At 42.1% G+C, this 21759-nt stretch overlaps 1 protein-coding gene and 37 non-coding genes across 44 annotated transcripts in view; 1 reads left to right on the top strand and 37 right to left on the bottom strand.

Annotated features, from left to right (window-relative positions):
* cfap54 (cilia and flagella associated 54) overlaps positions 1–21332 on the top strand; it is a 72130-nt gene extending 50798 nt beyond the window's left edge. For 6 of the 7 annotated variants that reach the window (XM_078172452.1, XM_033647087.2, XM_078172449.1 and 3 more), the window contains exons 55-57: positions 19556–19702; positions 19808–19943; positions 20883–21332. In XM_078172452.1, coding sequence (XP_078028578.1) covers positions 19556–19702; positions 19808–19943; positions 20883–20971 — 372 coding nt within the window. In that variant the 3' untranslated portion in view covers positions 20972–21332. The remainder of the gene's footprint in view (positions 1–19555; positions 19703–19807; positions 19944–20882) is intronic. The other variant, XM_078172453.1, reaches the window with a different exon arrangement.
* Positions 8–80, bottom strand: trnar-acg (transfer RNA arginine (anticodon ACG)). Its single transcript has one exon. It is a non-coding gene; the product is annotated as a tRNA-Arg (tRNA).
* trnah-gug (transfer RNA histidin (anticodon GUG)) lies at positions 284–355 on the bottom strand. Its single transcript has one exon. It is a non-coding gene; the product is annotated as a tRNA-His (tRNA).
* On the bottom strand, positions 833–905 carry trnar-acg (transfer RNA arginine (anticodon ACG)). Its single transcript has one exon. It is a non-coding gene; the product is annotated as a tRNA-Arg (tRNA).
* On the bottom strand, positions 1109–1180 carry trnah-gug (transfer RNA histidin (anticodon GUG)). The gene has a single exon. It is a non-coding gene; the product is annotated as a tRNA-His (tRNA).
* Positions 1658–1730, bottom strand: trnar-acg (transfer RNA arginine (anticodon ACG)). Its single transcript has one exon. It is a non-coding gene; the product is annotated as a tRNA-Arg (tRNA).
* On the bottom strand, positions 1934–2005 carry trnah-gug (transfer RNA histidin (anticodon GUG)). The gene has a single exon. It is a non-coding gene; the product is annotated as a tRNA-His (tRNA).
* trnar-acg (transfer RNA arginine (anticodon ACG)) lies at positions 2483–2555 on the bottom strand. Its single transcript has one exon. It is a non-coding gene; the product is annotated as a tRNA-Arg (tRNA).
* Positions 2759–2830, bottom strand: trnah-gug (transfer RNA histidin (anticodon GUG)). Its single transcript has one exon. It is a non-coding gene; the product is annotated as a tRNA-His (tRNA).
* trnar-acg (transfer RNA arginine (anticodon ACG)) lies at positions 3308–3380 on the bottom strand. The gene has a single exon. It is a non-coding gene; the product is annotated as a tRNA-Arg (tRNA).
* trnar-acg (transfer RNA arginine (anticodon ACG)) lies at positions 4133–4205 on the bottom strand. The gene has a single exon. It is a non-coding gene; the product is annotated as a tRNA-Arg (tRNA).
* Positions 4409–4480, bottom strand: trnah-gug (transfer RNA histidin (anticodon GUG)). The gene has a single exon. It is a non-coding gene; the product is annotated as a tRNA-His (tRNA).
* On the bottom strand, positions 4958–5030 carry trnar-acg (transfer RNA arginine (anticodon ACG)). The gene has a single exon. It is a non-coding gene; the product is annotated as a tRNA-Arg (tRNA).
* Positions 5235–5306, bottom strand: trnah-gug (transfer RNA histidin (anticodon GUG)). The gene has a single exon. It is a non-coding gene; the product is annotated as a tRNA-His (tRNA).
* On the bottom strand, positions 5784–5856 carry trnar-acg (transfer RNA arginine (anticodon ACG)). Its single transcript has one exon. It is a non-coding gene; the product is annotated as a tRNA-Arg (tRNA).
* On the bottom strand, positions 6060–6131 carry trnah-gug (transfer RNA histidin (anticodon GUG)). The gene has a single exon. It is a non-coding gene; the product is annotated as a tRNA-His (tRNA).
* Positions 6609–6681, bottom strand: trnar-acg (transfer RNA arginine (anticodon ACG)). The gene has a single exon. It is a non-coding gene; the product is annotated as a tRNA-Arg (tRNA).
* On the bottom strand, positions 6885–6956 carry trnah-gug (transfer RNA histidin (anticodon GUG)). Its single transcript has one exon. It is a non-coding gene; the product is annotated as a tRNA-His (tRNA).
* trnar-acg (transfer RNA arginine (anticodon ACG)) lies at positions 7434–7506 on the bottom strand. The gene has a single exon. It is a non-coding gene; the product is annotated as a tRNA-Arg (tRNA).
* On the bottom strand, positions 7710–7781 carry trnah-gug (transfer RNA histidin (anticodon GUG)). Its single transcript has one exon. It is a non-coding gene; the product is annotated as a tRNA-His (tRNA).
* On the bottom strand, positions 8252–8324 carry trnar-acg (transfer RNA arginine (anticodon ACG)). Its single transcript has one exon. It is a non-coding gene; the product is annotated as a tRNA-Arg (tRNA).
* Positions 9077–9149, bottom strand: trnar-acg (transfer RNA arginine (anticodon ACG)). Its single transcript has one exon. It is a non-coding gene; the product is annotated as a tRNA-Arg (tRNA).
* On the bottom strand, positions 9353–9424 carry trnah-gug (transfer RNA histidin (anticodon GUG)). Its single transcript has one exon. It is a non-coding gene; the product is annotated as a tRNA-His (tRNA).
* On the bottom strand, positions 9902–9974 carry trnar-acg (transfer RNA arginine (anticodon ACG)). Its single transcript has one exon. It is a non-coding gene; the product is annotated as a tRNA-Arg (tRNA).
* On the bottom strand, positions 10178–10249 carry trnah-gug (transfer RNA histidin (anticodon GUG)). Its single transcript has one exon. It is a non-coding gene; the product is annotated as a tRNA-His (tRNA).
* On the bottom strand, positions 10727–10799 carry trnar-acg (transfer RNA arginine (anticodon ACG)). The gene has a single exon. It is a non-coding gene; the product is annotated as a tRNA-Arg (tRNA).
* Positions 11003–11074, bottom strand: trnah-gug (transfer RNA histidin (anticodon GUG)). Its single transcript has one exon. It is a non-coding gene; the product is annotated as a tRNA-His (tRNA).
* Positions 11545–11617, bottom strand: trnar-acg (transfer RNA arginine (anticodon ACG)). The gene has a single exon. It is a non-coding gene; the product is annotated as a tRNA-Arg (tRNA).
* On the bottom strand, positions 11821–11892 carry trnah-gug (transfer RNA histidin (anticodon GUG)). Its single transcript has one exon. It is a non-coding gene; the product is annotated as a tRNA-His (tRNA).
* On the bottom strand, positions 12370–12442 carry trnar-acg (transfer RNA arginine (anticodon ACG)). The gene has a single exon. It is a non-coding gene; the product is annotated as a tRNA-Arg (tRNA).
* trnah-gug (transfer RNA histidin (anticodon GUG)) lies at positions 12646–12717 on the bottom strand. The gene has a single exon. It is a non-coding gene; the product is annotated as a tRNA-His (tRNA).
* Positions 13195–13267, bottom strand: trnar-acg (transfer RNA arginine (anticodon ACG)). Its single transcript has one exon. It is a non-coding gene; the product is annotated as a tRNA-Arg (tRNA).
* On the bottom strand, positions 13471–13542 carry trnah-gug (transfer RNA histidin (anticodon GUG)). Its single transcript has one exon. It is a non-coding gene; the product is annotated as a tRNA-His (tRNA).
* trnar-acg (transfer RNA arginine (anticodon ACG)) lies at positions 14020–14092 on the bottom strand. Its single transcript has one exon. It is a non-coding gene; the product is annotated as a tRNA-Arg (tRNA).
* Positions 14296–14367, bottom strand: trnah-gug (transfer RNA histidin (anticodon GUG)). Its single transcript has one exon. It is a non-coding gene; the product is annotated as a tRNA-His (tRNA).
* trnar-acg (transfer RNA arginine (anticodon ACG)) lies at positions 14845–14917 on the bottom strand. The gene has a single exon. It is a non-coding gene; the product is annotated as a tRNA-Arg (tRNA).
* On the bottom strand, positions 15121–15192 carry trnah-gug (transfer RNA histidin (anticodon GUG)). The gene has a single exon. It is a non-coding gene; the product is annotated as a tRNA-His (tRNA).
* trnar-acg (transfer RNA arginine (anticodon ACG)) lies at positions 15670–15742 on the bottom strand. The gene has a single exon. It is a non-coding gene; the product is annotated as a tRNA-Arg (tRNA).
* Positions 21333–21759: the final 427 nt, after the last annotated feature.

The raw sequence follows: 21759 nt of genomic DNA, 5'->3' as shown, positions 1-21759 counted from the left end.
GTTTCAACGAGCTAGCCAGGAGTCGAACCTAGAATCTTCTGATCCGTAGTCAGACGCGTTATCCATTGCGCCACTAGCCCTACTTTGAGCCACGTTTGGGAACAGCTCATTTCTCACAGTACTGCATGGACGCTTTTGTTATTTCCTTGGTGGCCAAGTGTGGAAAATGTTGGTCAAGATTTGGGGCGTCACGCAGGATCTTAGCTTGAGATGTCCAATTCTAAACCATGTGACCAGATTGGAGCAAGTTAAGCAACATAAATTAAACACAGCTTCACACTAATGCCGTGACCCGGATTCGAACCGGGGTTGCTGCGGCCACAACGCAGAGTACTAACCTCTATACGATCACGGCCTCTTGTTTTATTGAGTGCCTCCTTGTTATGACTGTCTATTTGGAAGTCTGAATCCAAACCTTACTACTATATTATCAGTATGGGTTTTTTTCTAAATGATGTGTGACCTATGAAAATTGTAGCATCCTTGAAATTTGTTAGTTTGAGGAACTTTGCTTGACATTGAGAAACACCCAGAGGTTCACAGGTAGGTATGTAGTATGTAGATGAGGAACACTGGAAATGAGGAACAAGTGATTCCGAGTTAAAGGTTCCTTGAGCTAGCCAGCAGTGGAAGCTAGAATCTTCTGATCTGTAGACAGACTTGTTATTCATTATGAGTGAGTGTCAGTGGTTCACAGCCCTTTGTTTTAGCACATGGTGAAAGGCCATTTACCCATCTTGTGGCTCTTTCCAGTTGTCAGTTTTCTTTTGATGGTATGTTGATGAGGATGATTGGAAATGAGGAACAAGTTGTTATGAGTTAAAGGTTTGAACGAGCTAGCCAGGAGTCGAACCTAGAATCTTCTGATCCGTAGTCAGACGCGTTATCCATTGCGCCACTAACCCTACTTTGAGCCACGTTTGGGAACAGCTCATTTCTCACAGTATTGCAAGGAAGCTTTTGTTATTTCCTTGGTGGCCAAGTGTGGAAAATGTTGGTCAAGATTTGGGGCGTCACGCAGGATCTTAGCTTGAGATGTCCAATTCTAAACCATGTGACCAGATTGGAGCAAGTTAAGCAACATAAATTAAACACAGCTTCACACTGATGCCGTGACCCGGATTCGAACCGGGGTTGCTGCGGCCACAACGCAGAGTACTAACCTCTATACGATCACGGCCTCTTGGTTTATTGAGTGCCTCCTTGTTATGACTGTCTATTTGGAAGTCTGAATCCAAACCTTACTACTATATTATCAGTATGGGTTTTTTTCTAAATGATGTGTGACCTATGAAAATTGTAGCATCCTTGAAATTTGTTAGTTTGAGGAACTTTGCTTGACATTGAGAAACACCCAGAGGTTCACAGGTAGGTATGTAGTATGTAGATGAGGAACACTGGAAATGAGGAACAAGTGATTCCGAGTTAAAGGTTCCTTGAGCTAGCCAGCAGTGGAAGCTAGAATCTTCTGATCTGTAGACAGACTTGTTATTCATTGTGAGTGAGTGTCAGTGGTTCACAGCCCTTTGTTTTAGCACATGGTGAAAGGCCATTTACCCATCTTGTGGCTCTTTCCAGTTGTTAGTTTTCTTTTGATGGTATGTTGATGAGGATGATTGGAAATGAGGAACAAGTTGTTATGAGTTAAAGGTTTGAACGAGCTAGCCAGGAGTCGAACCTAGAATCTTCTGATCCGTAGTCAGACGCGTTATCCATTGCGCCACTAACCCTACTTTGAGCCACGTTTGGGAACAGCTCATTTCTCACAGTATTGCATGGAAGCTTTTGTTATTTCCTTGGTGGCCAAGTGTGGAAAATGTTGGTCAAGATTTGGGGCGTCACGCAGGATCTTAGCTTGAGATGTCCAATTCTAAACCATGTGACCAGATTGGAGCAAGTTAAGCAACATAAATTAAACACAGCTTCACACTGATGCCGTGACCCGGATTCGAACCGGGGTTGCTGCGGCCACAACGCAGAGTACTAACCTCTATACGATCACGGCCTCTTGGTTTATTGAGTGCCTCCTTGTTATGACTGTCTATTTGGAAGTCTGAATCCAAACCTTACTACTATATTATCAGTATGGGTTTTTTTCTAAATGATGTGTGACCTATGAAAATTGTAGCATCCTTGAAATTTGTTAGTTTGAGGAACTTTGCTTGACATTGAGAAACACCCAGAGGTTCACAGGTAGGTATGTAGTATGTAGATGAGGAACACTGGAAATGAGGAACAAGTGATTCCGAGTTAAAGGTTCCTTGAGCTAGCCAGCAGTGGAAGCTAGAATCTTCTGATCTGTAGACAGACTTGTTATTCATTGTGAGTGAGTGTCAATGGTTCACAGCCCTTTGTTTTAGCACATGGTGAAAGGCCATTTACCCATCATGTGGCTCTTTCCAGTTGTCAGTTTTCTTTTGATGGTATGTTGATGAGGATGATTGGAAATGAGGAACAAGTTGTTATGAGTTAAAGGTTTGAACGAGCTAGCCAGGAGTCGAACCTAGAATCTTCTGATCCGTAGTCAGACGCGTTATCCATTGCGCCACTAGCCCTACTTTGAGCCACGTTTGGGAACAGCTCATTTCTCACAGTACTGCATGGAAGCTTTTGTTATTTCCTTGGTGGCCAAGTGTGGAAAATGTTGGTCAAGATTTGGGGCGTCACGCAGGATCTTAGCTTGAGATGTCCAATTCTAAACCATGTGACCAGATTGGAGCAAGTTAAGCAACATAAATTAAACACAGCTTCACACTAATGCCGTGACCCGGATTCGAACCGGGGTTGCTGCGGCCACAACGCAGAGTACTAACCTCTATACGATCACGGCCTCTTGTTTTATTGAGTGCCTCCTTGTTATGACTGTCTATTTGGAAGTCTGAATCCAAACCTTACTACTATATTATCAGTATGGGTTTTTTTCTAAATGATGTGTGACCTATGAAAATTGTAGCATCCTTGAAATTTGTTAGTTTGAGGAACTTTGCTTGACATTGAGAAACACCCAGAGGTTCACAGGTAGGTATGTAGTATGTAGATGAGGAACACTGGAAATGAGGAACAAGTGATTCCGAGTTAAAGGTTCCTTGAGCTAGCCAGCAGTGGAAGCTAGAATCTTCTGATCTGTAGACAGACTTGTTATTCATTGTGAGTGAGTGTCAATGGTTCACAGCCCTTTGTTTTAGCACATGGTGAAAGGCCATTTACCCATCATGTGGCTCTTTTCAGTTGTCAGTTTTCTTTTGATGGTATGTTGATGAGGATGATTGGAAATGAGGAACAAGTTGTTATGAGTTAAAGGTTTCAACGAGCTAGCCAGGAGTCAAACCTAGAATCTTCTGATCCGTAGTCAGACGCGTTATCCATTGCGCCACTAGCCCTACTTTGAGCCACATTTGGGAACAGCTCATTTCTCACAGTATTGCATGGAAGCTTTTGTTATTTCCTTGGTGGCCAAGTGTGGAAAATGTTGGTCAAGATTTGGGGCGTCACGCAGGATCTTAGCTTGAGATGTCCAATTCTAAACCATGTGACCAGATTGGAGCAAGTTAAGCAACATAAATTAAACACAGCTTCACACTGATGCCGTGACCTGGATTCGAACCGGGGTTGCTGCGGCCACAACGCAGAGTACTAACCTCTATACGATCACGGCCTCTTGGTTTATTGAGTGCCTCCTTGTTATGACTGTCTATTTGGAAGTCTGAATCCAAACCTTACTACTATATTATCAGTATGGGTTTTTTTCTAAATGATGTGTGACCTATGAAAATTGTAGCATCCTTGAAATTTGTTAGTTTGAGGAACTTTGTTTGACATTGAGAAACACCCAGAGGTTCACAGGTAGGTATGTAGTATGTAGATGAGGAACACTGGAAATGAAGAACAAGTGATTCCGAGTTAAAGGTTCCTTGAGCTAGCCAGCAGTGGAAGCTAGAATCTTCTGATCTGTAGACAGACTTGTTATTCATTGTGAGTGAGTGTCAGTGGTTCACAGCCCTTTGTTTTAGCACATGGTGAAAGGCCATTTACCCATCATGTGGCTCTTTCCAGTTGTCAGTTTTCTTTTGATGGTATGTTGATGAGGATGATTGGAAATGAGGAACAAGTTGTTATGAGTAAAAGATTTGAACGAGCTAGCCAGGAGTCGAACCTAGAATCTTCTGATCCGTAGTCAGACGCGTTATCCATTGCGCCACTAGCCCTACTTTGAGCCACATTTGGGAACAGCTCATTTCTCACAGTATTGCAAGGAAGCTTTTGTTATTTCCTTGGTGGCCAAGTGTGGAAAATGTTGGTCAAGATTTGGGGCGTCACGCAGGATCATAGCTTGAGATGTCCAATTCTAAACCATGTGACCAGATTGGAGCAAGTTAAGCAACATAAATTAAACACAGCTTCACACTGATGCCGTGACCCGGATTCGAACCGGGGTTGCTGCGGCCACAACGCAGAGTACTAACCTCTATACGATCACGGCCTCTTGGTTTATTGAGTGCCTCCTTGTTATGACTGTCTATTTGGAAGTCTGAATCCAAACCTTACTACTATATTATCAGTATGGGTTTTTTTCTAAATGATGTGTGACCTATGAAAATTGTAGCATCCTTGAAATTTGTTAGTTTGAGGAACTTTGCTTGACATTGAGAAACACCCAGAGGTTCACAGGTAGGTATGTAGTATGTAGATGAGGAACACTGGAAATGAGGAACAAGTGATTCCGAGTTAAAGGTTCCTTGAGCTAGCCAGCAGTGGAAGCTAGAATCTTCTGATCTGTAGACAGACTTGTTATTCATTATGAGTGAGTGTCAGTGGTTCACAGCCCTTTGTTTTAGCACATGGTGAAAGGCCATTTACCCATCTTGTGGCTCTTTCCAGTTGTCAGTTTTCTTTTGATGGTATGTTGATGAGGATGATTGGAAATGAGGAACAAGTTGTTATGAGTTAAAGGTTTCAACGAGCTAGCCAGGAGTCGAACCTAGAATCTTCTGATCCGTAGTCAGACGCGTTATCCATTGCGCCACTAACCCTACTTTGAGCCACGTTTGGGAACAGCTCATTTCTCACAGTATTGCATGGAAGCTTTTGTTATTTCCTTGGTGGCCAAGTGTGGAAAATGTTGGTCAAGATTTGGGGCGTCACGCAGGATCTTAGCTTGAGATGTCCAATTCTAAACCATGTGACCAGATTGGAGCAAGTTAAGCAACATAAATTAAAACACAGCTTCACACTGATGCCGTGACCCGGATTCGAACCGGGGTTGCTGCGGCCACAACGCAGAGTACTAACCTCTATACGATCACGGCCTCTTGGTTTATTGAGTGCCTCCTTGTTATGACTGTCTATTTGGAAGTCTGAATCCAAACCTTACTACTATATTATCAGTATGGGTTTTTTTCTAAATGATGTGTGACCTATGAAAATTGTAGCATCCTTGAAATTTGTTAGTTTGAGGAACTTTGCTTGACATTGAGAAACACCCAGAGGTTCACAGGTAGGTATGTAGTATGTAGATGAGGAACACTGGAAATGAGGAACAAGTGATTCCGAGTTAAAGGTTCCTTGAGCTAGCCAGCAGTGGAAGCTAGAATCTTCTGATCTGTAGACAGACTTGTTATTCATTGTGAGTGAGTGTCAATGGTTCACAGCCCTTTGTTTTAGCACATGGTGAAAGGCCATTTACCCATCATGTGGCTCTTTCCAGTTGTCAGTTTTCTTTTGATGGTATGTTGATGAGGATGATTGGAAATGAGGAACAAGTTGTTATGAGTTAAAGGTTTGAACGAGCTAGCCAGGAGTCGAACCTAGAATCTTCTGATCCGTAGTCAGACGCGTTATCCATTGCGCCACTAGCCCTACTTTGAGCCACGTTTGGGAACAGCTCATTTCTCACAGTACTGCATGGAAGCTTTTGTTATTTCCTTGGTGGCCAAGTGTGGAAAATGTTGGTCAAGATTTGGGGCGTCACGCAGGATCTTAGCTTGAGATGTCCAATTCTAAACCATGTGACCAGATTGGAGCAAGTTAAGCAACATAAATTAAACACAGCTTCACACTAATGCCGTGACCCGGATTCGAACCGGGGTTGCTGCGGCCACAACGCAGAGTACTAACCTCTATACGATCACGGCCTCTTGGTTTATTGAGTGCCTCCTTGTTATGACTGTCTATTTGGAAGTCTGAATCCAAACCTTACTACTATATTATCAGTATGGGTTTTTTTCTAAATGATGTGTGACCTATGAAAATTGTAGCATCCTTGAAATTTGTTAGTTTGAGGAACTTTGCTTGACATTGAGAAACACCCAGAGGTTCACAGGTAGGTATGTAGTATGTAGATGAGGAACACTGGAAATGAGGAACAAGTGATTCCGAGTTAAAGGTTCCTTGAGCTAGCCAGCAGTGGAAGCTAGAATCTTCTGATCTGTAGACAGACTTGTTATTCATTGTGAGTGAGTGTCAGTGGTTCACAGCCCTTTGTTTTAGCACATGGTGAAAGGCCATTTACCCATCATGTGGCTCTTTCCAGTTGTCAGTTTTCTTTTGATGGTATGTTGATGAGGATGATTGGAAATGAGGAACAAGTTGTTATGAGTAAAAGGTTTGAACGAGCTAGCCAGGAGTCGAACCTAGAATCTTCTGATCCGTAGTCAGACGCGTTATCCATTGCGCCACTAGCCCTACTTTGAGCCACATTTGGGAACAGCTCATTTCTCACAGTATTGCAAGGAAGCTTTTGTTATTTCCTTGGTGGCCAAGTGTGGAAAATGTTGGTCAAGATTTGGGGCGTCACGCAGGATCATAGCTTGAGATGTCCAATTCTAAACCATGTGACCAGATTGGAGCAAGTTAAGCAACATAAATTAAACACAGCTTCACACTGATGCCGTGACCCGGATTCGAACCGGGGTTGCTGCGGCCACAACGCAGAGTACTAACCTCTATACGATCACGGCCTCTTGGTTTATTGAGTGCCTCCTTGTTATGACTGTCTATTTGGAAGTCTGAATCCAAACCTTACTACTATATTATCAGTATGGGTTTTTTTCTAAATGATGTGTGACCTATGAAAATTGTAGCATCCTTGAAATTTGTTAGTTTGAGGAACTTTGCTTGACATTGAGAAACACCCAGAGGTTCACAGGTAGGTATGTAGTATGTAGATGAGGAACACTGGAAATGAGGAACAAGTGATTCCGAGTTAAAGGTTCCTTGAGCTAGCCAGCAGTGGAAGCTAGAATCTTCTGATCTGTAGACAGACTTGTTATTCATTGTGAGTGAGTGTCAATGGTTCACAGCCCTTTGTTTTAGCACATGGTGAAAGGCCATTTACCCATCATGTGGCTCTTTCCAGTTGTCAGTTTTCTTTTGATGGTATGTTGATGAGGATGATTGGAAATGAGGAACAAGTTGTTATGAGTTAAAGGTTTGAACGAGCTAGCCAGGAGTCGAACCTAGAATCTTCTGATCCGTAGTCAGACGCGTTATCCATTGCGCCACTAGCCCTACTTTGAGCCACGTTTGGGAACAGCTCATTTCTCACAGTACTGCATGGAAGCTTTTGTTATTTCCTTGGTGGCCAAGTGTGGAAAATGTTGGTCAAGATTTGGGGCGTCACGCAGGATCTTAGCTTGAGATGTCCAATTCTAAACCATGTGACCAGATTGGAGCAAGTTAAGCAACATAAATTAAACACAGCTTCACACTAATGCCGTGACCCGGATTCGAACCGGGGTTGCTGCGGCCACAACGCAGAGTACTAACCTCTATACGATCACGGCCTCTTGGTTTATTGAGTGCCTCCTTGTTATGACTGTCTATTTGGAAGTCTGAATCCAAACCTTACTACTATATTATCAGTATGGGTTTTTTTCTAAATGATGTGTGACCTATGAAAATTGTAGCATCCTTGAAATTTGTTAGTTTGAGGAACTTTGCTTGACATTGAGAAACACCCAGAGGTTCACAGGTAGGTATGTAGTATGTAGATGAGGAACACTGGAAATGAGGAACAAGTGATTCCGAGTTAAAGGTTCCTTGAGCTAGCCAGCAGTGGAAGCTAGAATCTTCTGATCTGTAGACAGACTTGTTATTCATTGTGAGTGAGTGTCAGTGGTTCACAGCCCTTTGTTTTAGCACATGGTGAAAGGCCATTTACCCATCTCGTGGCTCTTTCCAGTTGTCTTTTGATGGTATGTTGATGAGGATGATCGGAAATGAGGAACAAGTTGTTATGAGTTAAAGGTTTCAACGAGCTAGCCAGGAGTCGAACCTAGAATCTTCTGATCCGTAGTCAGACGCGTTATCCATTGCGCCACTAACCCTACTTTGAGCCACGTTTGGGAACAGCTCATTTCTCACAGTATTGCATGGAAGCTTTTGTTATTTCCTTGGTGGCCAAGTGTGGAAAATGTTGGTCAAGATTTGGGGCGTCACGCAGGATCTTAGCTTGAGATGTCCAATTCTAAACCATGTGACCAGATTGGAGCAAGTTAAGCAACATAAATTAAACACAGCTTCACACTGATGCCGTGACCCGGATTCGAACCGGGGTTGCTGTGGCCACAACGCAGAGTACTAACCTCTATACGATCACGGCCTCTTGGTTTATTGAGTGCCTCCTTGTTATGACTGTCTATTTGGAAGTCTGAATCCAAACCTTACTACTATATTATCAGTATGGGTTTTTTTCTAAATGATGTGTGACCTATGAAAATTGTAGCATCCTTGAAATTTGTTAGTTTGAGGAACTTTGCTTGACATTGAGAAACACCCAGAGGTTCACAGGTAGGTATGTAGTATGTAGATGAGGAACACTGGAAATGAGGAACAAGTGATTCCGAGTTAAAGGTTCCTTGAGCTAGCCAGCAGTGGAAGCTAGAATCTTCTGATCTGTAGACAGACTTGTTATTCATTGTGAGTGAGTGTCAATGGTTCACAGCCCTTTGTTTTAGCACATGGTGAAAGGCCATTTACCCATCATGTGGCTCTTTCCAGTTGTCAGTTTTCTTTTGATGGTATGTTGATGAGGATGATTGGAAATGAGGAACAAGTTGTTATGAGTTAAAGGTTTGAACGAGCTAGCCAGGAGTCGAACCTAGAATCTTCTGATCCGTAGTCAGACGCGTTATCCATTGCGCCACTAGCCCTACTTTGAGCCACGTTTGGGAACAGCTCATTTCTCACAGTACTGCATGGAAGCTTTTGTTATTTCCTTGGTGGCCAAGTGTGGAAAATGTTGGTCAAAATTTGGGGCGTCACGCAGGATCTTAGCTTGAGATGTCCAATTCTAAACCATGTGACCAGATTGGAGCAAGTTAAGCAACATAAATTAAACACAGCTTCACACTAATGCCGTGACCCGGATTCGAACCGGGGTTGCTGCGGCCACAACGCAGAGTACTAACCTCTATACGATCACGGCCTCTTGGTTTATTGAGTGCCTCCTTGTTATGACTGTCTATTTGGAAGTCTGAATCCAAACCTTACTACTATATTATCAGTATGGGTTTTTTTCTAAATGATGTGTGACCTATGAAAATTGTAGCATCCTTGAAATTTGTTAGTTTGAGGAACTTTGCTTGACATTGAGAAACACCCAGAGGTTCACAGGTAGGTATGTAGTATGTAGATGAGGAACACTGGAAATGAGGAACAAGTGATTCCGAGTTAAAGGTTCCTTGAGCTAGCCAGCAGTGGAAGCTAGAATCTTCTGATCTGTAGACAGACTTGTTATTCATTGTGAGTGAGTGTCAATGGTTCACAGCCCTTTGTTTTAGCACATGGTGAAAGGCCATTTACCCATCATGTGGCTCTTTCCAGTTGTCAGTTTTCTTTTGATGGTATGTTGATGAGGATGATTGGAAATGAGGAACAAGTTGTTATGAGTTAAAGGTTTGAACGAGCTAGCCAGGAGTCGAACCTAGAATCTTCTGATCCGTAGTCAGACGCGTTATCCATTGCGCCACTAACCCTACTTTGAGCCACGTTTGGGAACAGCTCATTTCTCACAGTATTGCAAGGAAGCTTTTGTTATTTCCTTGGTGGCCAAGTGTGGAAAATGTTGGTCAAGATTTGGGGCGTCACGCAGGATCTTAGCTTGAGATGTCCAATTCTAAACCATGTGACCAGATTGGAGCAAGTTAAGCAACATAAATTAAACACAGCTTCACACTGATGCCGTGACCCGGATTCGAACCGGGGTTGCTGCGGCCACAACGCAGAGTACTAACCTCTATACGATCACGGCCTCTTGGTTTATTGAGTGCCTCCTTGTTATGACTGTCTATTTGGAAGTCTGAATCCAAACCTTACTACTATATTATCAGTATGGGTTTTTTTCTAAATGATGTGTGACCTATGAAAATTGTAGCATCCTTGAAATTTGTTAGTTTGAGGAACTTTGCTTGACATTGAGAAACACCCAGAGGTTCACAGGTAGGTATGTAGTATGTAGATGAGGAACACTGGAAATGAGGAACAAGTGATTCCGAGTTAAAGGTTCCTTGAGCTAGCCAGCAGTGGAAGCTAGAATCTTCTGATCTGTAGACAGACTTGTTATTCATTGTGAGTGAGTGTCAATGGTTCACAGCCCTTTGTTTTAGCACATGGTGAAAGGCCATTTACCCATCATGTGGCTCTTTCCAGTTGTCAGTTTTCTTTTGATGGTATGTTGATGAGGATGATTGGAAATGAGGAACAAGTTGTTATGAGTTAAAGGTTTGAACGAGCTAGCCAGGAGTCGAACCTAGAATCTTCTGATGCGTAGTCAGACGCGTTATCCATTGCGCCACTAGCCCTACTTTGAGCCACGTTTGGGAACAGCTCATTTCTCACAGTACTGCATGGAAGCTTTTGTTATTTCCTTGGTGGCCAAGTGTGGAAAATGTTGGTCAAGATTTGGGGCGTCACGCAGGATCTTAGCTTGAGATGTCCAATTCTAAACCATGTGACCAGATTGGAGCAAGTTAAGCAACATAAATTAAACACAGCTTCACACTAATGCCGTGACCCGGATTCGAACCGGGGTTGCTGCGGCCACAACGCAGAGTACTAACCTCTATACGATCACGGCCTCTTGGTTTATTGAGTGCCTCCTTGTTATGACTGTCTATTTGGAAGTCTGAATCCAAACCTTACTACTATATTATCAGTATGGGTTTTTTTCTAAATGATGTGTGACCTATGAAAATTGTAGCATCCTTGAAATTTGTTAGTTTGAGGAACTTTGCTTGACATTGAGAAACACCCAGAGGTTCACAGGTAGGTATGTAGTATGTAGATGAGGAACACTGGAAATGAGGAACAAGTGATTCCGAGTTAAAGGTTCCTTGAGCTAGCCAGCAGTGGAAGCTAGCTGTCTGTAGACAGACTTGTTATTCATTATGAGTGAGTGTCAGTGGTTCACAGCCCTTTGTTTTAGCACATGGTGAAAGGCCATTTACCCATCTTGTGGCTCTTTCCAGTTGTCAGTTTTCTTTTGATGGTATGTTGATGAGGATGATTGGAAATGAGGAACAAGTTGTTATGAGTTAAAGGTTTCAACGAGCTAGCCAGGAGTCGAACCTAGAATCTTCTGATCCGTAGTCAGACGCGTTATCCATTGCGCCACTAACCCTACTTTGAGCCACGTTTGGGAACAGCTCATTTCTCACAGTATTGCAAGGAAGCTTTTGTTATTTCCTTGGTGGCCAAGTGTGGAAAATGTTGGTCAAGATTTGGGGCGTCACGCAGGATCTTAGCTTGAGATGTCCAATTCTAAACCATGTGACCAGATTGGAGCAAGTTAAGCAACATAAATTAAACACAGCTTCACACTGATGCCGTGACCCGGATTCGAACCGGGGTTGCTGCGGCCACAACGCAGAGTACTAACCTCTATACGATCACGGCCTCTTGGTTTATTGAGTGCCTCCTTGTTATGACTGTCTATTTGGAAGTCTGAATCCAAACCTTACTACTATATTATCAGTATGGGTTTTTTTCTAAATGATGTGTGACCTATGAAAATTGTAGCATCCTTGAAATTTGTTAGTTTGAGGAACTTTGCTTGACATTGAGAAACACCCAGAGGTTCACAGGTAGGTATGTAGTATGTAGATGAGGAACACTGGAAATGAGGAACAAGTGATTCCGAGTTAAAGGTTCCTTGAGCTAGCCAGCAGTGGAAGCTAGAATCTTCTGATCTGTAGACAGACTTGTTATTCATTGTGAGTGAGTGTCAATGGTTCACAGCCCTTTGTTTTAGCACATGGTGAAAGGCCATTTACCCATCATGTGGCTCTTTCCAGTTGTCAGTTTTCTTTTGATGGTATGTTGATGAGGATGATTGGAAATGAGGAACAAGTTGTTATGAGTTAAAGGTTTCAACGAGCTAGCCAGGAGTCGAACCTAGAATCTTCTGATCCGTAGTCAGACGCGTTATCCATTGCGCCACTAACCCTACTTTGAGCCACGTTTGGGAACAGCTCATTTCTCACAGTATTGCAAGGAAGCTTTTGTTATTTCCTTGGTGGCCAAGTGTGGAAAATGTTGGTCAAGATTTGGGGCGTCACGCAGGATCTTAGCTTGAGATGTCCAATTCTAAACCATGTGACCAGATTGGAGCAAGTTAAGCAACATAAATTAAACACAGCTTCACACTGATGCCGTGACCCGGATTCGAACCGGGGTTGCTGCGGCCACAACGCAGAGTACTAACCTCTATACGATCACGGCCTCTTGGTTTATTGAGTGCCTCCTTGTTATGACTGTCTATTTGGAAGTCTGAATCCAAACCTTACTACTATATTATCAGTATGGGTTTTTTTCTAAATGATGTGTGACCTATGAAAATTGTAGCATCCTTGAAATTTGTTAGTTTGAGGAACTTTGCTTGACATTGAGAAACACCCAGAGGTTCACAGGTAGGTATGTAGTATGTAGATGAGGAACACTGGAAATGAGGAACAAGTGATTCCGAGTTAAAGGTTCCTTGAGCTAGCCAGCAGTGGAAGCTAGAATCTTCTGATCTGTAGACAGACTTGTTATTCATTGTGAGTGAGTGTCAATGGTTCACAGCCCTTTGTTTTAGCACATGGTGAAAGGCCATTTACCCATCTTGTGGCTCTTTCCAGTTGTCAGTTTTCTTTTGATGGTATGTTGATGAGGATGATTGGAAATGAGGAACAAGTTGTTATGAGTTAAAGGTTTGAACGAGCTAGCCAGGAGTCGAACCTAGAATCTTCTGATGCGTAGTCAGACGCGTTATCCATTGCGCCACTAGCCCTACTTTGAGCCACGTTTGGGAACAGCTCATTTCTCACAGTACTGCATGGAAGCTTTTGTTATTTCCTTGGTGGCCAAGTGTGGAAAATGTTGGTCAAGATTTGGGGCGTCACGCAGGATCTTAGCTTGAGATGTCCAATTCTAAACCATGTGACCAGATTGGAGCAAGTTAAGCAACATAAATTAAACACAGCTTCACACTAATGCCGTGACCCGGATTCGAACCGGGGTTGCTGCGGCCACAACGCAGAGTACTAACCTCTATACGATCACGGCCTCTTGTTTTATTGAGTGCCTCCTTGTTATGACTGTCTATTTGGAAGTCTGAATCCAAACCTTACTACTATATTATCAGTATGGGTTTTTTTCTAAATGATGTGTGACCTATGAAAATTGTAGCATCCTTGAAATTTGTTAGTTTGAGGAACTTTGCTTGACATTGAGAAACACCCAGAGGTTCACAGGTAGGTATGTAGTATGTAGATGAGGAACACTGGAAATGAGGAACAAGTGATTCCGAGTTAAAGGTTCCTTGAGCTAGCCAGCAGTGGAAGCTAGAATCTTCTGATCTGTAGACAGACTTGTTATTCATTGTGAGTGAGTGTCAATGGTTCACAGCCCTTTGTTTTAGCACATGGTGAAAGGCCATTTACCCATCATGTGGCTCTTTTCAGTTGTCAGTTTTCTTTTGATGGTATGTTGATGAGGATGATTGGAAATGAGGAACAAGTTGTTATGAGTTAAAGGTTTCAACGAGCTAGCCAGGAGTCAAACCTAGAATCTTCTGATCCGTAGTCAGACGCGTTATCCATTGCGCCACTAGCCCTACTTTGAGCCACATTTGGGAACAGCTCATTTCTCACAGTATTGCATGGAAGCTTTTGTTATTTCCTTGGTGGCCAAGTGTGGAAAATGTTGGTCAAGATTTGGGGCGTCACGCAGGATCTTAGCTTGAGATGTCCAATTCTAAACCATGTGACCAGATTGGAGCAAGTTAAGCAACATAAATTAAACACAGCTTCACACTGATGCCGTGACCCGGATTCGAACCGGGGTTGCTGCGGCCACAACGCAGAGTACTAACCTCTATACGATCACGGCCTCTTGGTTTATTGAGTGCCTCCTTGTTATGACTGTCTATTTGGAAGTCTGAATCCAAACCTTACTACTATATTATCAGTATGGGTTTTTTTCTAAATGATGTGTGACCTATGAAAATTGTAGCATCCTTGAAATTTGTTAGTTTGAGGAACTTTGCTTGACATTGAGAAACACCCAGAGGTTCACAGGTAGGTATGTAGTATGTAGATGAGGAACACTGGAAATGAGGAACAAGTGATTCCGAGTTAAAGGTTCCTTGAGCTAGCCAGCAGTGGAAGCTAGAATCTTCTGATCTGTAGACAGACTTGTTATTCATTGTGAGTGAGTGTCAGTGGTTCACAGCCCTTTGTTTTAGCACATGGTGAAAGGCCATTTACCCATCATGTGGCTCTTTCCAGTTGTCAGTTTTCTTTTGATGGTATGTTGATGAGGATGATTGGAAATGAGGAACAAGTTGTTATGAGTAAAAGGTTTCAACGAGCTAGCCAGGAGTCGAACCTAGAATCTTCTGATCCGTAGTCAGACGCGTTATCCATTGCGCCACTAGCCCTACTTTGAGCCACATTTGGGAACAGCTCATTTCTCACAGTATTGCATGGAAGCTTTTGTTATTTCCTTGGTGGCCAAGTGTGGAAAATGTTGGTCAAGATTTGGGGCGTCACGCAGGATCATAGCTTGAGATGTCCAATTCTAAACCATGTGACCAGATTGGAGCAAGTTAAGCAACATAAATTAAACACAGCTTCACACTGATGCCGTGACCCGGATTCGAACCGGGGTTGCTGCGGCCACAACGCAGAGTACTAACCTCTATACGATCACGGCCTCTTGGTTTATTGAGTGCCTCCTTGTTATGACTGTCTATTTGGAAGTCTGAATCCAAACCTTACTACTATATTATCAGTATGGGTTTTTTTCTAAATGATGTGTGACCTATGAAAATTGTAGCATCCTTGAAATTTGTTAGTTTGAGGAACTTTGCTTGACATTGAGAAACACCCAGAGGTTCACAGGTAGGTATGTAGTATGTAGATGAGGAACACTGGAAATGAGGAACAAGTGATTCCGAGTTAAAGGTTCCTTGAGCTAGCCAGCAGTGGAAGCTAGAATCTTCTGATCTGTAGACAGACTTGTTATTCATTGTGAGTGAGTGTCAATGGTTCACAGCCCTTTGTTTTAGCACATGGTGAAAGGCCATTTACCCATCATGTGGCTCTTTCCAGATGTCAGTTTTCTTTTGATGGTATGTTGATGAGGATGATTGGAAATGAGGAACAAGTTGTTATGAGTTAAAGGTTTGAACGAGCTAGCCAGGAGTCGAACCTAGAATCTTCTGATCCGTAGTCAGACGCGTTATCCATTGCGCCACTAGCCCTACTTTGAGCCACGTTTGGGAACAGCTCATTTCTCACAGTATTGCATGGAAGCTTTTGTTATTTCCTTGGTGGCCAAGTGTGGAAAATGTTGGTCAAGATTTGGGGCGTCACGCAGGATCATAGCTTGAGATGTCCAATTCTAAACCATGTGACCAGATTGGAGCAAGTTAAGCAACATAAATTAAACACAGCTTCACACTGATGCCGTGACCCGGATTCGAACTGGGGTTGCTGTGGCCACAACGCAGAGTACTAACCTCTATACGATCACGGCCTCTTGCTTTATTGAGTGCCTCCTTGTTATGACTGTCTATTTGGAAGTCTGAATCCAAACCTTACTACTATATTATCAGTATGGGTTTTTTTCTAAATGATGTGTGACCTATGAAAATTGTAGCATCCTTGAAATTTGTTAGTTTGAGGAACTTTGCTTGACATTGAGAAACACCCAGAGGTTCACAGGTAGGTATGTAGTATGTAGATGAGGAACACTGGAAATGAGGAACAAGTGATTCCGAGTTAAAGGTTCCTTGAGCTAGCCAGCAGTGGAAGCTAGAATCTTCTGATCTGTAGACAGACTTGTTATTCATTGTGAGTGAGTGTCAATGGTTCACAGCCCTTTGTTTTAGCACATGGGGTACGTCCCAAGTCTCTTAATTTTATACTGCTAACTCCTAACTCCTTACTTGAACCGGAAGTCGTTCGAGATCCGCCATCTTTGAGGCTGTCTCATGTCTAGAACCACACGTGTTGATATAACACCACGTGCACACACACACACACACACACACACACACATTTGCCCGTCATTAATTGTCCTGCATGTGATGTGAGTGGAATAATGTTTAATAGCTTGTAGGTAATATTAATTATTAATATTCATATTAATTAATATTATTACTTTCATTAATGTTGTTGTAAGCTACTGTCATTACCGTCTGTCCTGCATCTCTCTCTGTCTCTCTGTCCCTCTCTGTCGCTCTGTCTTATTGTGTCATTCGGATTACTGTTAATTTATTGTGTTGATCTGTTCTGTACGACATCCATTGCAAGTCTGTCTGTCCTGGAAGAGGGATCCCTCCTCAGTTGCTCTTCCTGTGGTTTCTACCGTTTTTTTCCCGTTAAAGGGTTTTTTTGGGGAGTTCCTCCTGATCCGCTGTGAGGGTCCTAAGGATGGAGGGATGTTGTATGCTGTAAAGCCCTGTGAGGCAAATTGTGACTTGTGGTATTGGGCTTTATAAATAAAATTCAATTGATTGAGGCAGACTGACAGGTCTGATATGTCTTATTCACTCAGCAGCTGACTTGGCGAGTGGATTTAATAATAGTGATTATAATGATGATGATGATAATAATAATGATAATGATGCTCATCACAGTGACAGTGGCAGGGCTACTGACTGTTCTTTAATTGCGACAAACTTCGGCAAATGACTCAATAACGATGGTAATACATGCAAAAGTGTGTGACCAAAGTCATGATGGCGGGGGGTGGGGGTTACAGCTTTGATCAGCGAATATAATGTGACTTTCAATGTACACCAAACGCTGGCTCCCTTATGCAGCAGATCCAGTTGTGTCGCCATCATCCGAAAAGGACATCGCTTTCCATGACGCTTCAGAGTAAGGCCGTCACGTGTCTCTTAATCAACAATCCTCGCTCCTCACTCCTAACTCCTGACTCCTTGCATGTTTTCCTAAGTGGGAGGGACTAGATAAGGTGGTTAGCAGTAATTTTAAGGGAGTTGGGACGTACCCAGGGTGAAAGGCTATTTACCCATCATGTGGCTCTTTTCAGTTGTAAATTTTCTTTTGATGGTATGTTGATGAGGAAGATTGGAAATGAGGAACAAGTTGTTATGAGTTAAAGGTTTCAACAAGCTAGCCAGGAGTTGAACCTAGAATCTTCTGATGCGTAGTCAGACGCTTTACCCATTGCACCACTAGCCCTATTTGGGGACCACATTTGGGAACAGCTTGATGTCAGTGTCAATGTCAATGTCAATTTTATTGATATAGCACAATTCATTACAAGTAATCTCAAAGTGCTTTACGTTAAAAAAAAAACCAAAATATCACACAACATTAAAATCCAGAAAAACATCAACACAATTATATAGAAGCCCCTGCCCTGTCACATAGCCACACATGTAAGAAGTGCAGCCATATGATTAAATAAAAAAAATCAAATTACAGGAGTAAAAAAGATAGACCTACATACAGACAAAATTGGGAACAGCTTCATTATCACAGTATTGCATGTAAGCTTTTGTCATTTATTTGGTGGACAAGTTTGGAAAACAAGTGTGGAAATGGTAAAGGTTTTTGGCCTCATGCAGGATTTTAGCTTCAGAGGTTTGATTCTAAACCATGTAAAAATCAAGCAGAGGTAAGAGTAAGTTAAGCACCAACATATATGAAGTACAGCTTAACACTGATGCCGTCACCCGGAATAGAAACAGGGTTGTTGCAGCCACAATTCAAGAGTACTTACCACTTTATGATCACAGCTGCCTGGTTTACTGAAAGCCTCTTTGTTCTGATTGTCCATTGAGTGCTGTGAATTTCGAATGGTCTTGCACTCTATTAGTATGGCTTTTCTTAAATGATGTGCGACAAATTATTTTAAATATAGATAATTATCTGGAAACACTTGATAAAACATCAGTGTGTCATGCCATCCATGACTAACTGAAACTCAGTGATTAAGACCCTTTTGAGTACATGTTGAAAGGCCGTTTACCCATCAATTGGATGTTTCCAGGTGTGCGTTACTGGTTATTTACATGAGAAAGGTGAGTTTTAGCTACACAAGAGTTGATCTTAGACTCTTCTGATCCATAATTAGATGCATTGTGACAACAGCGTTACATGGAGCAAGCTGTGGCAGTAGCTTGGTTCTTAGAGCATTTCATGGAAATAATTATGGACCTTCACTCTGTAAACAAATGTGGAGAATGCTGGTTAAATGACTGGTTTAATTGTAACCTATGGGGCTGGACAGCAATTGTTTCATTTCCTTAAAGGAGCTATATGTAAGAAATATAAAGCAAATAGTCATAAAATCCTTCTAATATGTCACAGAGACTAAGGAATAATGTTCATATAACATACTGATCTCACTGACAACAATAGTACAGCCAGAATATTCGCATTTTAAAAAAAAATTTACGGTCCGCAAATCATGTTTATGTTTTGAATTTGTGTTTTGGCCTGTTGCGCCACCCACCGCTGTCTACCAGTCATGCAGTCAGTAGAGTCTCAGCATCAGTTAAAGTTACGACTGAGCTACAGCAGCACGGCAAGCAGCATTAGCAGTGTTCCGGTACATAGCATTAGCAGCCGGCTCCTCATGAGCTGTATCCCGGCAGCAGCGTTAGCAGCAGAGAAGCCAGACTTGCTCAAAGGGTCCGCTGGAAAACCAACGATCAAAGACGCGGCGACGCGGCCCTGCCACGGCAGCCGCCTGTGGGCAAACAAATCAGTCTCCAGCGTGCCGCTGTCCAGCAACCTCGAATCTGTAGGGGGGCGGACACGACTCGCAGCAGTATTTTGAATTTGAGTGCAGTAACCGTTTTGGCCACATTCTTACATACATCGCCTTTAAATTTATTTCGTGATATGTTCATACATTTTTAACTCTGTTTTAGTTTGTATTTGAATTGCTTTTTCTTTTAAGTGCTGTTCTGTATAAAAAGTTTGATTTTGATCTCTAAAGAGTAAACCAAAGTTGAGATGTGGCAATCAATTGTATGACAATATAATGGTTGAAGTAATTTCAGTGCCTCTCTGTTCTGTCTGTGAATACATAGGAGGCAGTGACCCTGCTGTCAGGACGGACACGCATGCCACCAGGATCCAGTGTGACTCTGGCTCGGGCCACTTTGCTGCTTAGTGACCTGAGAGGAGTGCAGAGCACCACACTTCTCAAACTGACACAGAAATTACTGATAAAGCAGGTGCACAAACACACAAACATGTGCATCCACACACACAGATATACTTGTTCTAATCAGTATGTAAGAAATAGGCAAAGCTAAGAGCTCTTTCTCCATTTCTTTCAGCTGTGTGTTTTTGGTCAGAGTGTGGTGGTGGATGATGGAAAAATCAGTTTCTCTCCTCCTGGACCCAACAACATCTACCTTCCTCACCTGAACTTACTGGATCTGACCACTGGTAGCTTAAACTCTAAGATCTTAGGTGATATTTTAATTTAGTTTGCACTGTAAGTAAGGTGATCAAAAGGACAAAATAGCAGCATGTGATTAACACAATTCTTTTTTTTAAAAGTGTTCTGCTTTAACTTTATTAGCATTGCAATAAACATGTTAACACTAACAGCCCTCCTTATTATGATATTAACATGTTGATATTTAACAGGTAATTTTTACCATGTTCACCATTCATGCTTAGCATGCAAACAATTGCTACTTAGCACTTAATACAAAAGGCCACTTAACACCACAGTCATCTGGATTCATATAATACCATGGCAATCCGTCCAGTAGTTGTTGAGATATTTCAGTCAGGACCAAATTGATGGACTGACCAGCCAACATTGACATCCATTGAGCCATGCCACTAAAAACACAACACAATCAACATGGTCTGATAGTTAAAATCTTAAAAATTCTCTCCTAATTGACTCCATCCCAAAGGTATGGAACATGGACTCCAGCCTCATGATTTAAATCAGTGATTTTACACTAAATACATCAAGGACAATCGTGATGTCCAAATAACAATTATTTCATGACTGATTAACCTTATGATTAAGTGAGCAATTGTTTGGCCTATAATATGTCAGAAACTTGTGACAAGTGCCTGTCACATTTCCCAGAGCCCAGGTCTTCAAATGTCAAGTTCTATCTGACAAACAGTCCAACACCCAAAGATATTCAGTTTACTAACATAGAAGACCAAGAAACCCAGTGCATATTCACATTTAAGCAACTGGAACTTTAATGAATAATCAGTTATCAGAGTTGTTGCTGGCTAATTTTCTACCATTTGATGATTCCAATAACTGTAATAATTGTTTCATCTCTACAGTTTTGTTAGGAAAGCAAAAATATTTTTAGTGCATATATTTAACACCCAGTTACTCTTAGATTACTCTATCTTGCACTGCTTCCACAGGTCACACCTCTGCCTCTGCTCAGTCATCACAATCTACATCCAGGAAAGGTTCACACCAGTCTGGCCAGATTGAGAGAGACTCTCAATGACCAGGTCCGAGGTCTGAAAAACGCAAGCACCACCAGCCCTGCAAGCCACCCATGCTCAGCCAGATAGCCAAAGTAGAATTATACACATATTGTGTTGCAGTTTGCACAGCTCTGTCTCAGTCCTGTCCTTATTGAAAGACATAGCTGAATGCTTAAGTTGGTAGAGGTCCACATGCATGGTCTGTGATTTTGTTCCTGGGGTTTTTGTTTTGTTAAAAACAACAAGACTGTTGTGTATAACCTGGTGTAACGACACATTAAGAACTGAAGCACTGCATTTGTTGACATGCTATGTACAACAGATATGTGTAATTTTGCAGGATTAAATAAATACTAAAAATAAATGGACCTGGTTACTCTAGTTTAATGGGCTGAACAATGTTGTTGTTGCTGAATGTATGTTGTGAAATGGATTAAGACAGTTACAGTGAGTTTTCATTGTCCAGGGTTTAAAATGATATGTTGATTCTGTATACATGTGTGCAGTTTTTTTATATTAATATTTTTCATTCTCTCGTCACACAGCATGTTTACCTGCAAGTTGGCAGTAAACGGAGTCAAAGGGAGAATAGGAATTGGGAATAAACAACTCTGCAGATACCTGTTGAACTGCAGGGCAAATTCAACTTGCCCTTAAAACAGCATATATGGAAACTAGGACCTCTGTAATATGTACACATTTGGGCCAAAAAACACTGATGAGCCACAACATTAAAAAATCCCAACTACATGATAAACTGTGAAGAAACATCTCCGTTAATACAGATCATTAAGGAAGGAGCAAATCG

Source organism: Epinephelus lanceolatus, chromosome 11, assembly GCF_041903045.1.
Source record: "Epinephelus lanceolatus isolate andai-2023 chromosome 11, ASM4190304v1, whole genome shotgun sequence".
NCBI lineage: Eukaryota > Metazoa > Chordata > Actinopteri > Perciformes > Serranidae > Epinephelus > Epinephelus lanceolatus.
Note: the sequence above shows the minus strand (reverse complement) of the source record. Positions and strands in the feature narration are given on the sequence as shown.